Source organism: Podarcis pityusensis (assembly GCF_964106645.2).
Source record: "Podarcis pityusensis genome assembly, chromosome: 14".
Lineage (NCBI taxonomy): Eukaryota > Metazoa > Chordata > Lepidosauria > Squamata > Lacertidae > Podarcis > Podarcis pityusensis.
The window spans coordinates 26,431,284-26,444,164 of NC_138039.1; the positions used below are offsets into that span (position 1 = coordinate 26,431,284).

Below are 12,881 nucleotides of genomic sequence, written 5' to 3' on the forward strand. Positions count from 1 at the left end.
ACAAGGCAATACTTACATCGCATTTGCTTCACAACAGACTTTGTGAATTCCAACCAGTGCTGAAACGAAGAAGAAATCAGTTTTCAAAATGGGGGGAAGCAAAGCACTAGCTACAAAACCTGTGGGGAGGGCCTCATGCAGACAACCAAACTGGATTACAAAGGGTCCTGACCTAGATGGACCAGGGTGAGTTTCAGGGGCAGTCTTACAGGGATGTTTTGGTTGGTCGTTGTGTTGTTTTAAGGAGGCAGCCTGCAACTTGGATTGGAGGAATGGCCAAGGGGAAAAGATGCACAGCTTTGCATGGCCACCTCACTGGATCTCTTGGAAGATCAGCAGCCTTTGGCTCCCCAGCTACCACCTACAGTAGCAGCAACCATTCCATCAGGCTGCAACCGAAGGAAGGAAACAGGACCACTCCACTGGCTTTGCTGAGAGACCAACTGTGTCCAGCTCTTCCTCTCCCTCAGCTGTCACTATCAGCAGTTCTTTCATCAGGCTGCCATAGAGGGAGAGAAGGGAAACAGGGCCACTGTATCAGTTCTGCTTAGAGACCAGCTCCCTTTGGCTCCTTCCCTCTGTCCCTGAACTGTGTCCATCCCAGCTGGAACCACTATGAGACTTTTAAAAATCAGTGATTAAGTTTATTGGTTTTTCCTCTTCCCTCCTCATCCCATTTCCCTTTCATATCACATCTTTTAGATTGAAAGCCTGAAGGCAGGGTCTGTCTCATTTCTTACTGATTTACTATTGGGGGCCTTTATGAATGCAGAGCTAAGTAAAACGCTTTAAATAAATAAGCACACAAACCTTTTCCGCATGGGCCATTTTTTTCCTGTTCGAAATGAGATCCCTTCAACTGTTTTTCCACCCATGAAAGCAAAGATGCAATTATCTTTTTCCCCACTGCTGCGAAAGCAGCTTAGGGAATTTTAAGTAAGAAAATGTCCAGTGGGGAGGGGGGTACAGTACGCATCCTCTCTGCTCAAATGTGCAGCAACCCCAGGGCTGCTTTTCATTTAAAAATAACAAGTTGGGTGACTTGGAAGAAAGGTGAGATATAAATGTAATTAATAATATAAACCCTGACAACTAAGTCAAGCAATGGGAAGGGTTCCCTGCAGAGGGGAAAGCAGAGCACCAAACTGGAAAAACCAAAGCCAGCCTCAACCCCACCCCACCCCCACGGTCAGGAAGCAGGAGTTGGGGCTGTATCCACATTTTGCATTCTCTCTCTGGAGTGAAGGGCTGGCTCACAGTTGAATGGCAGGCAACCAAGAAGCCCCATGCTGCAGAGCAAGGAGGTCAGATTTTGCACCCTGAATAAATTTTGCAAAGCCAGCCAATTTGCATAGAGTGCTTTTGCTTCTGCATAATTTATTTGTTCTGCTTTCACTGCAGCACCAGGCCTTGCTAACTCCCACTCCAAGCTTTGAAGCCTGACCAAGCTGGGCCTTTTCCGCAGGACTCACCCGTTGCTTGTCGGGGTCCACGTAGCGGATCCCAAAGTAGTCCTTCTCCAGCAGGTTCAGGTGATGGCAAAGGAGGTCGAAGAGGTACTGCCCTTTTGCATCTCTCTGCAAAACAAAGGAAGGACCCTGATCAGAGCGGGAACAATAGCCACCACCGTGGCTGTTACCAAATGGCCTGAACACATACTCCTCATGAACCAGGAAGGGCTCAGTGACAGAGCATCTGCCTTGCATACAGATGGTCCCAGGTTTAATCCTCAGCATCTCCAGGTAGGACAGGGAAAGAATCCTGCCTAAAACCCTGGAGAGCCACTGCCAGTCAGTGTAGATGATGCAGAGCTAGATGGACCAAAGGTCTGACTTAGCATAAGGCAGCTTCCTATGACATGTGGAATAGCCGAGATATGTGGACAAGGGGACACGATAGCATGAGTCCCACCCCAAGGAATCTGGGCTTATGAAAGGGACCCTGGACCTCCAACAGCTTTTGCTAAAGCCACACTGGAACCCTCTGAGGCACCTTCACTGCTTCCCTGGGCTAAACCAGCCATATCAGCCATTTCAGACCATTGTTTGGCCAGGGACACCTCTCCTGGTAAATCCCACCTTGTGCACATAGGCAGAATGATGTTCTGAACAGATCTGGAATTGGCAACAGACAACTAATTACACAAATCTATAGAATCGAGGGAGATCAGTGCTTAAACTACAAATGTCAGGTTTACCGTTTGCCAGCAGGCAAAGAAAGGGATAAATGCACTGCTGATGGTGGAGCATTTGACAGCAATGCCAATATATCCAACCTCCAGGCTCTGCAGAATCCCCATCCTTCCCAGAAGACCCACTGGGTGGATAAATAACCTCCTCCATCTCCTTAATTCTACAATACCCACTTTCTGCTTTCCCCTCTATTGTCCGCTGCCATGTTTGGTATCTCTCCTCCACCCGCCTCTTGCCCACCGGAGGCAGAGCTCTCCTTCTGGCAGAGACCACATCACTCCTCGTCTTCTCTGCAATGCCAAGCACCCAACTAGCACTCAATCCCTGTTAAGCAGGCCAGCCATTGAACAGATTTAGTTGGCACTGTCTATACTTTTCAGACAACAGGGAGCTATTGTGGTGCTCTCCAGACATTGTTGGACTACAGCCCCCATAATTTCTGACCAATGACCCATCTAGTCCAGCATTCTGTTCTCACCGTGGCCAAACAGAGAGCCCTGCGGGAAACCCGCAAGTGGGATTTGAGCACAAGAGAGCCTTCCTTCCTGCAGTTTCCACCAACTAGTATTCAGAGGCAGTTCTGCCTCCAACTGTTGGAGTAGAACATAACTATCATGGCTCGAAGCTATCAATAGCCCTCTCCTCCTCCATGAATTTGTGTAATCCTCTTTTAAAGCCATCCTAGTTGGTGGCCATCGCTGCCTCCTGTGGGAGTTCCATAGTTTTAACTATGAGCAACATGAAGGAGGACTTTCTTTTATCTATCCTGAATCTTCCAGCATTCAGCTTCACTGGATGTCCATAGGTTCATGTTGGGAGAGAGCGACAAACATGTTTCTCAACCCACTCCCTCCATGCCATGCACCGTTTTATAAACTTCTATCACGTTGACTCTTGCATGTCTTTTAGCTAAACTAGAATGTCCCAAAGGCTGCAACCTTTCTTCATAGGGGATTTGCTCCACCCCTTAATCATTTTGGTTGCCCTTATCTGATCCTTTCCCAACTCTACAATATCATTAACCTCCCACCAACTCTGTCTAGATGAGAGACATCCCAATTTTATGAGCAACCACGGAAGGCAGGAGGGCAACCCATTGCTAACCCCCTCCCTGGCCCTTGCAGGGCCCCCAGTGTGGGCGCCTCTCCCTGCTGCTGTTGGGGAATCTGGTAGCAGCTCCTTCCTGTTCCTCCCGGCTCCCTTCAGGGCGCCCTCGACGACGTCCCTGCAAGGCGGAGAGTGCAGCAGACCGAGATAAAGATTGAGTTTAATTTCAAGCTCTGTTAGGAATATTCACTGTTGCCAGAAGGAAGGAAGGAGAAATGAAAGGAGGAAGATCAGCTGGGGAAGAGGCAGCCTTGTCAAGAGGCCACCAGTACTAAATGTGGCACTTCACAGTTCACACACATTCAGAGCTGCCTGTTTAGCTGTGTGTGTGTGTGTGTGTGTGTGTGTGTGTGTGTGTGTGTGTAGACAGCAGCACCCCCTCCCTTTTGAACTCATGACCTCAGGTCCCTGGTAAAAGAAGCCCAAATCTACAACCAACCATTTAGCACAGGGGAAAGAAGAGAAACCTTTTCCAACTTGAGGGCCACATTCCCTTCCAGGCAGTCTTCTGGGGGCCACATACCAGAGGCAAAAACAGGCAGAGAAATGCTGCCTTTGGCCCATCATAAAAACATAAGAAGAGCTCCAATGGATCAGGCCAATGGCCTTTCTAGTCCGCTTCAGTTTCTAACTTGGACCAGTTCTTACAGAGAATTGCAGCCCTGAGCCCAGCTTGTTGGCTCCCTCCATCCTGTGCCCGCCTGCCATCCAGGAAATCCTGTATTTTCCAAGCAATTTATGGTGTTCTATTAAATCAGTCCAGTGATTCACAGCCAAGTTAAAATGCCATCCTATGCACATCCAGGGGAGTTAGGTGCATTCGACAACCACAGTTTCTCTGCAGCAGCGAACTCCAAACAAAATCCTCTTTGGAAACTGTTTGGGATACTTTTGAGTGCTTTGTGTCGCAAAAGCGCCAAATGCCCTTTCGAAGAGGCCAGGGGAAGACAGAAAATACAGCTTGCGTCTGCAGCCAGTGGACTGATTAATTGTGCTAATTGATTGATTAATGCACTTGGCCTGGCTTCCTTTGGGTTCAGCATCTAGCAAGATCATCAGGCCAGAATCCTCCCCATGATTCCTCTACGCACATGCAGGAATGTGCTGTCTTCATGAAGTCCAGGATCTCCAAAGATCATGCCCCCCCCCCCCCGCGCCTTCTCTTACTGCTTATAAAAGCAGAAGGGCACTGGTTGGCTGCTGTGACAGAATGTGCCAAGACAGAATGTGGTGCTGCTGACCTGATAGAGATCTAATCCTCCTCCTTTCACACAGCACATGCTGGGATGGGGAGGTGTTGGCTGGCTGGCTGGCTTGGTGGCATCCTTGCCTCCCCTCCTTCTTGCACATGGACTGAGCAACTGGGCTGTAAGTGATCAAACAGCCTCCAGCCATGGCGAGTTGTGCCATGTGACTTTGGAGCCCCCCCCCCGGTGGCTTGGGCCACTGCTGCTTTTCCGGGGTCTCTGCCGCTAAATGTCACTGCATCTGGAATCGTCAACAAGCCCTGCCTGGATTCCGGCTGCCGCTGCAATGACAAGCTTGATTCCGCTATGTTCCCATTTTGCTCGCTGAGAGAGGCGACCTTTTGCAAATAACTCTCCAAGCTTCGCAAAGGCCACCACGACCGCAAGGAGAAGCAGGAGGGTGCATGGAGGGTGGTATGGAGCCCGGCTGAGGGCTAAGCTAGACCTCTGGGCCAGGCTAGCTTCCTCTAGCCGATGCTCAGGGCCAAAATGTGCTCAACAAAACAGACATGCACACAGCACCTGCACTCTTGGAGCTGTGAAAGGGCCAAAATGTAGCCCCCTAAAAACCAGCAAAATATGTCCTTAGCAAAATCAAAGGGAAGCTGCAGCTGCCTCAGGAGGACAGGAGAGGAGGCTGCTCCTTGGCTGCAAGAATTTGATCATCAGGGACTTGGCTTCTGCCCTGCTTCCCACCCGCAGGCATCACACAGCCCCAGGCAAATGCTCTCCTTCACTGCTCCAGTCTTTGCCTTCAAAGACAAGATTGTTATCCAGCACTCAACAGCACTGACAGGAGTCAAACACAGCAAAGCTGGGGGGGGGGGGGAATATCAATAGCCCTCTAGATAGCCTCAACACCCCCCAGGCCTCAGCCAGCAGGGCCACACCAGAAGGTGCCAAGTTCCCTGCCCCTTGATGCATGGACCTGCCTCTCCACTGTTGCTCTGATCATTTGCTGCAGAGAAAGAGATCTTGCCCGAGACTTTTCGTTCTTTAAAAGCAATCATGAGAAAGAAAAGGAGACATTTTAAAGTTCATACATCTCGTTCCTTTGAACCACTAATAATATCCAGCTGAACCAATATCCTAGAATCAAAGGGCTAGCCTTGCCTTTGAAAACCCATCAAGACTTGGAACAAGGGTACCTAAAAAATGGCTGGTTCCCCAATCAGCTCAGGTGGCTGCAGGGTTTTCAAAGGGGGCTTATCTGTGGTGGCCTCAGTTGTGGGACCCTTTCCCCAAGGAAGCTCACCTGCCCAAGGGTCCCTTCCAACTCAACTGTTCTACGATTCTTTGCAAGCTGACCTGGAAGCGTCTCTGAAGAGGAAGGCAGAGTTCTGCAGGAAAAAGGAGCCGCAAGGGCTCGCCTCTTTCAACAGAACCACATTTCTGAGGTTTCTATATGTAGGGGAAGGAAACGTCTGTGCTGCTGTCTCACTCCTCGCAGCATTGCTGGAACCAGAGGACTGTGTGCTGTTGTCAAAGCAGCCTCTCCCCCTCTCCCCTCACACACACGGACATCTCTGTTTATGTACATCAATCCCTTCATTGAAAACCGTCTGATGGTTTGGTTCAAGAGGCTTTGTTAGAACAAGACACCCATTTTCTTTTTTGACACATGATGTGGAACCTTGGGGTTGTTGGATCAATCAAAGATTAAGCCGTGAATCACCACCTTGCCTCCACTTACTCCCCTTCATGGATGAGCAGCTCCTAATGGGCACCACACTCTTTCACAATGGCACCTTACACCACGTGCGATGTGGCTGTGCGTTATCACGGAGGCAATGAAGCAGGCATCCCACTGGAGATCACAAAGACAGCCTTCCGAATAAAATGCTGAAACTTAGCAAGGGCTGCTTAATGCTGCTACACAAATGTATGGTGCGGCTGCATTTGGAATACGGTGCACAGTTCTGGTCGCCCCAGGATATTGTAGAGATGGGAAAGGCTTTAAGAGTAATTTAAACGATCAAGGGGATGGAATGACTCCCCTATGAAGAAAAGTTGCAGCTTTTAGGATTCTTTTTTAAGTTTAGAGAAAAGGCATGTAAGAGGTGACATTATAGAAGTTTAATAATGATGGTGGTGGTGGTGATGATGATAATAATCAGTGCCTCCCCCCCCCCGACGGTACTCAAGGGTACACAGTACTGGCACCTTTTTTTCCTAGAAGAAAAGCACTGATAATGTTATTTGTACCCCACTCAACCTAGATGGCTTTAAAAGAGAATTGAACAAATACATGGAGGAGAGGGCAATCAATGCCTTTATTTATTTATTTATTTATTTATTTATTGAAATGGCAGCACCGCCCGATTCTGAACTCAAACAAACCTCACAATAGTATACAAAAATAAAAAAATTAAACAACTATTTAAAGCATTCAAAAAGAATTAAAAATCAGTGATAAACTAAAAACAGATTAAAACACACATCCACATTCTGCGTATCTGGGTAGTCATGTCTATAAAGAAATATGTTTTTAGCAGGTGGCAACAAGAGTCCAGCAGAAGCACTTGCCTGGTGTCAATAGGCAGGGAGTTCCGAAGTGTTAAGTACTTCCCTATGAAAATATTGATTTATTACAAATACAGAACGGGTATCACGTGGCACCTGTAACAGAGCCGGTTCCACATGAATGGCAGAGATGTATAAGATCATGAACAGTGTGGAGGAAATAGATAGTATTATGAGACAGTGAGAAACAGTCTCAGAGGCCAGAGGGGTCATCTAGCAATGGAGCAGACACGCTCAGGAGGTGATGGTGTTTCCTCCACTGGGGATATTTAAGCAGAGATTTGACAGCATCTGTCAAGGATGCTGTAGTTCCATCCTGAGCAAGGAGGGTAGACAGGATCCTCCAAGATCCCTTGGGACATTGTTTTTTATCTTGCCATGACAAATGGTAACGTTTCTCATTATTTCCGCATGCAGACAGCAAGATCCCAGGAAGCGGAGGAAAAGCAAACGTTTGCACCTTCTTGAAAATTTGATCTAAAGTTATAATGCAGAACTTTATGCTTCATTCAATAGAGAACTCTCTCTCTCTCTCTCTCTCTCTCTCTCTCTCTCTCTCTCTCTCTCTGCTTGGGCAGCCATGCAAAGCCTGAAAGCTGGATTCTTCTGATATTGTTGCAGCAACTTTAAATAGTATTTTACTGTAGTGACAGCAAATGCTGCCAATAATCCTGGAAGGCACCAGAGGCTGCAGGATTTCCACTTGAAACAGACACTAGCAGGCAGCAGCCCATACTCTCTTCTCCAACCTGCATCAATGTTTCTTAAAAGGATTTGCAGGGGGAAGATGCTCGGAGTTCATCCTGATGCCTGCAAGATGTTTTCCATTTCAATTTCAACAGAGAAAACATCACAGAAAACAAGTCAAACCGCATCCTGCTGAATTGCAGAGAAATGAGGTTCCAGTGTCAAAAAGCAAACACTGATATGCATAAAATTGTTTCCTCTTTGATCTCCCTAACTTGAATTAAACAGGTTTTAAATTAATCATTAAGAATGTGTCCTCCAAGGAATTCTCTGCATTCTTATGAAAGTAACAACTTGAAAAGGGAGGCAAGTCCCTTCCAGAGATCCAGATTAGGAGGTTTTTGGGATTGCTGTTTTTCATCTTACCGAAATGAGATTTCCATCTGTCTTAGTTGTTTGGTTGCTCTCTTAACTTGAGTGTTAAATCCTTTGCAATTTGGAAACTGGGGTTGGAAAAAAGGAAGGCGTTTGCTTTCCCATTGCTATGTCAGTTCTAAAGCGGCTCAATAAGCACCACCAGTCTTTCAGAAATCCCTGACACAACGTTTCCACATAAATTGTCAGCAGGGACCTAGCAGGCAAACTCATTCCAGAGCACTGATGCTGCCTCTGGACACCAACTGGGGGTAAGAGGTGGTCTCCATCCATTTGCACCCTTTTCTGTTGCACCTGAGCACCAGGAGCTGGCTCAGCAGCAGAGCAAACCAAGAGGGTTATTGAAATTGGGTATTTCTCAGCATTGCAACCATTTCCAAAACCCTTCATTTGCAAATGCTCCACGGCAGTGCAAAATGCAGGTGTTTTCAATCATTTGCAACTTCCCCTTTGCAAACAGATTGTCACTATTTGTGTTTCAAATCAGCTTCCTTTACGTATTCCTGAGATTATTATTTTTTATCATTTTGCGTTGGCATAATAAAAGCAAACCACTCTGCCTGCTTCTGATCTCCCATCCTTGGGGAATAATGCAGGAGCCACTCTTGACTGAACACTGGATAATAGACACGTCTCCACTAGGAACACCAGCCTGTGTGTGCAAATGCGCACAGATTGCCTGCATGGATCAGAGAGGAGCTTGACCCTGTGGGTTTCATTTTATTGACAACCAGCTCCAAGGAAGCAGCTGCTCTAAGATAATCATCTGGAAAGAGCAGCTCACTTCAGACACTGCTTTCTTTCCAAAAAGCCCATCCTTGCGACAGTGGGGATATTTCTTGCAACTGGGCAGGAATGGGGAACCTGTTTCAACTCCAAAGCCACATTCCCTCATGGGTAGGCGTCTGGTGGTGTGGGAGTGTGGCGCATGGGCAGGTAGAGCAATGAATGATGTGACAGTTCCCTTTGTACAATTGGCTTTGCAAAGCTCACAGGTACCTACATGAACTCAGACAACCCTTTCTTTGTCTACCCAGGCAAACACAACAACAACAACAACAACAACAACAACAACAACAACAACAACATTTATACCCTGCCCATCTGCCTGGGTTTTCCCAGTCACTCTGGGTGGCTTACAATACAGATAAAAACATAGTAAAATGTCAAACATTAAAAACTTCCTGATACAAGGTGGCCCTCTAAAAGTTCTGCAGTTCTTTATCTCCTTGACATCTGATGGGAGGCTGTTCCACTCTGAGGGCAGTACTGTCAAGAAGGCCCTCTGCCTGGTTCCCTGTAACTTCACTTATCGCAGTGAGGGAACCACCGGAAGACCCTTGGAGGTGGACCTCAATGCTTTTCAGCATCTTCTTTCTTGTCATTTGAATCCCTTGGTCCGGATCCTGCCCTCTGGAGCAGCAGAAAACATGCTTTCATGGAGGGGGCGGGGAGTTTTCTTTTGCTTCCCTTTTTAGGATATGTTGGGTACAATCTTCACTGCACAGGTTTTCAGGCAAGGAGGATGGCATTAATATTCCTAACTGCAACTCAATTGTTCTTTAGATATAAAAGAGAAATTAATGAGATTCTGGCTGGTGTCACAGTGGTATTTATGTAATTACTTTTGATAATGCCGCCAGCTTCAGGCAGTTGGGGATGAGATCTCCTAATCAGCCCTCTGCAAGCAAATGACACCATCCAGCCCAGGCAATTGGGAGGCTCTGTTAGTCATCAAGCCACTCTGCAAAGGTGATGGTTGGTTAAACCACCGGCAAGATCCGCCCATGCAAATACCATTCTTTCCCCCCTCAAGTTTGCCAAATTGGTTTGTTCCATCACAGCAGCAGCAGCAGCCTGGCTCATTCCTTGCCTTGCACTTCCGCTGTATGTTAAATGACTGAAGAGGACATGACTAGGCGCAGGTGAGGACAAAGCGAGCCCAGCTGACGGCACCACCTCCAAGGCTGAAAGAATCAGCCTTGCCAGTCCTCAGAGCCACAAGCAATGTGATTGGGATTGGGCAGACAGTTCAGTTATTAGAGCACGAGACTCTTAATCTCAGGGTTGTGGGTTTGAGCCCCACGTTGGGCAAAAGTTTCCTGCATTGCAGGAGGATGGACTCGATGACCCACGTGGTCCCCTTTCAACTCTACAATTCTATGATACCAAATCTGTTTTTTGGAGGCAGCAATGCTGGATACCAGTTGCTGGAAACCACAGGAAAGGAGAGGGTTCTTGTACTTGAAACCTTGCTAGTGGAATTCCCACAGGCATTTGGTTGACCACTTTGAGAGCAGGATGCTGGACAAGATGGGCCATTGGCCTGATCCAGCAGCTGCTGCTTATGTTGATGCTGTTTTTGAGGGTTACAGAGCAAAGGCTGTGGAGTTATTCATATATGATATACGATATACGATATCTTTACCCACACTGGAGGAATGGCAGATGAAAATGATGGACTACATGGAATTGGCGGAAATGACTGGCAGAATCCGTGACCAGGGAGAAGAGTCGGTGGAAGAAGATTGGAAGAAATTCAAAGATTATTTACAGAAATATTGCAAAATTAATGAATGTTAGAGTGATGTTGGATTGAAATTAAGTGGCTTCTAGCTGTACAGGCTTTAAAGTTATGAATATATCAAGATTAAGGATTAGTATTAAAAAGGTTAAAAGAATGGAAAAATTGGTTTTTAATAGGTAAAAATTTAATGTTATACTATATTAAGATTAAGGATTGGGATTAAAAAGGAGGGAAAGGAATTGCTGGACTAACAAACTGAACTGGAATACAAAAGAGGGAGGTATGAGGAGGTCCGGGAAACAAGTAAATGTAAAAGTAGTGATGAAAAGAGGGAATTGTTTTTAACTGTTTTTTCTTTATTTCTTTTTTCTTATTGTATTTTGCATTGTGTATTTTTCTTTTTATTCTTGAATTTTTCTTTTTTTTGTTGATGTGATTCTTTCTTTGTGAAATTTTAATAAATATCATTAAAAAAAAAAAGATATACGATATCTTTATTGTCATTGTCCCATACAGAACAATGAAATTGAAAATCTACATAAAACATTCAAAAACCCCTAAAAACTCTGAAACCCCATTTTAAAATACAATATACTATAGAGACTCCTTATGCTGCGTTTAGAACCAGAATTGCATTTGCGTAGAAACTGTTTCTCAGGCGGCTAGTCCTGGTCTTTATAACCCTATACCTTCTTCCAGAAGGCAGAAGCTGAAAGAGATCATTTCCAGGGTGTGTACTATCCTGCACTATCTCTGCAGCTTTCTTATGGCACCTGTCAGCATAGATTTGATCTAAGGGTGGTTTGCAGGAGCCTCTCCCATTCTGGTACCCTCCAGATGCATTGCCCTCAGGTCCTGCATGTGGGCTTCTCATCTTAAGGAGGTCTGCTATGACAGCAGAACCTCCATATCCAGAGACAGTCTACCTCTTAATACCATAAGATGGAAAACTGCTGTTGGAGAGCTGCTGTTGCTTGTGGGCTTCCCATTGCAGTATCTGGTTTGCCACTGTGAGAACAGGAAGCAGAACTAGATGGGCTCCTTTCGGCCTCATCCTGCAGCTTCAGGGCGCTTCTTACATCATCACTACTCTTGCTATGCTTTCAGAACTGCTCAGAAAGTCAAGGGAGGGAAGGGTGCAAAGTTTCTTGAATCTTTAATCTCAACTTTTGAGTGGTGATCTTGACATATTTGAGGCAAATACATTTTGAGGCTAATTCCTTTTTCCTCTCTAATCCTCCTTCCTGTTAACTGACATTTTAATCTCTCCCTTCAAGGCTCATTATGGGAGGTCTTTTTTCTCCATATGTTTATATAAGCCCGCAGGAAGAGAACTTACTTAAGAGAAATGAGCTTCAAGTGCCTCTTGGTTCCTTAAGCCCCAAATTAGAGTCTTTATCTCTTTAAATTTTAATTCGTGCGCTGGATTTCAAAAGTCTTTCATCTGCCTTCACCCTCTCACCAGGTGCTCTCAGTGGGACAGATTCCCACTTCCAACTTTTCTTTTGCTCATTTGGGCAAATGTCAACATGCTGAAAACCCTCCACTTTGTTCTTGGACTCTTCTCCATCCTCCCCCCACCCCCCAAAAAAGAATTCTGGGAGTTGTAGTTTGGTGAAGGTGCTTAGCATTGTTAGGAGACCCCTATTCCCCTTCCAGAGCTACAATTCCCAGAGTTCCCTGGGAAGAGGGATTGATTGTTAAACTGCTCTGGGAGAAGAATAGGGGTCTCCTAGCAACTCTCTGCACCCTTAACAAGCTACAACTCCCATAATTCTTTGGGGGAAGCCATGACGGTTTAAAGTGGTGTCATAGTGATATTAGGACAGGTAAAATTGTTTTTGTATACAGCCATGGCTGCCAGGATGTTCTTTGCCCAGAGGTGGAAAGAGGACACTGTCCCAACAAAGGAAGAAAAGCAAGTAAAGTTAATGGACTATGCAGAAATGGCAAAACTTACGGGAAGATTAAGAATTCAAGAAGAAAGAACTTTCAACAAAGAATGGGGGAGACATGTGGATCATTAAAAATATATATTGTAAACATTTCAATACATTAGCAGGATTAATTTAAAATCTAGTGGTTAAAAGGTGACTTTGGAAGACTTACAAGAGTAATAAACAAAAGGTGCTAAGGAAGAGATACCGTTTTTTGAAAAAGTTT

General features: G+C 45.9%; 1 protein-coding gene across 4 annotated transcripts in view; it reads right to left on the minus strand.

Moving 5' to 3' along the window:
- Nucleotides 1–12,881, minus strand: part of FRMD5 (FERM domain containing 5) — a 146,648-nt gene that overhangs the window by 27,297 nt on the left and 106,470 nt on the right. For 3 of the 4 annotated variants that reach the window (XM_080982161.1, XM_080982162.1, XM_080982160.1), the window contains exons 2-3: nt 1,473–1,577; nt 17–59 (exon numbers count right to left, since the gene is read on the minus strand). In XM_080982161.1, the coding sequence (XP_080838287.1) occupies nt 17–59; nt 1,473–1,577 (148 nt within the window). Of the gene's footprint in view, nt 1–16; nt 60–1,472; nt 1,578–12,881 lie in introns of those variants that run through there. The other variant, XM_080982163.1, reaches the window with a different exon arrangement.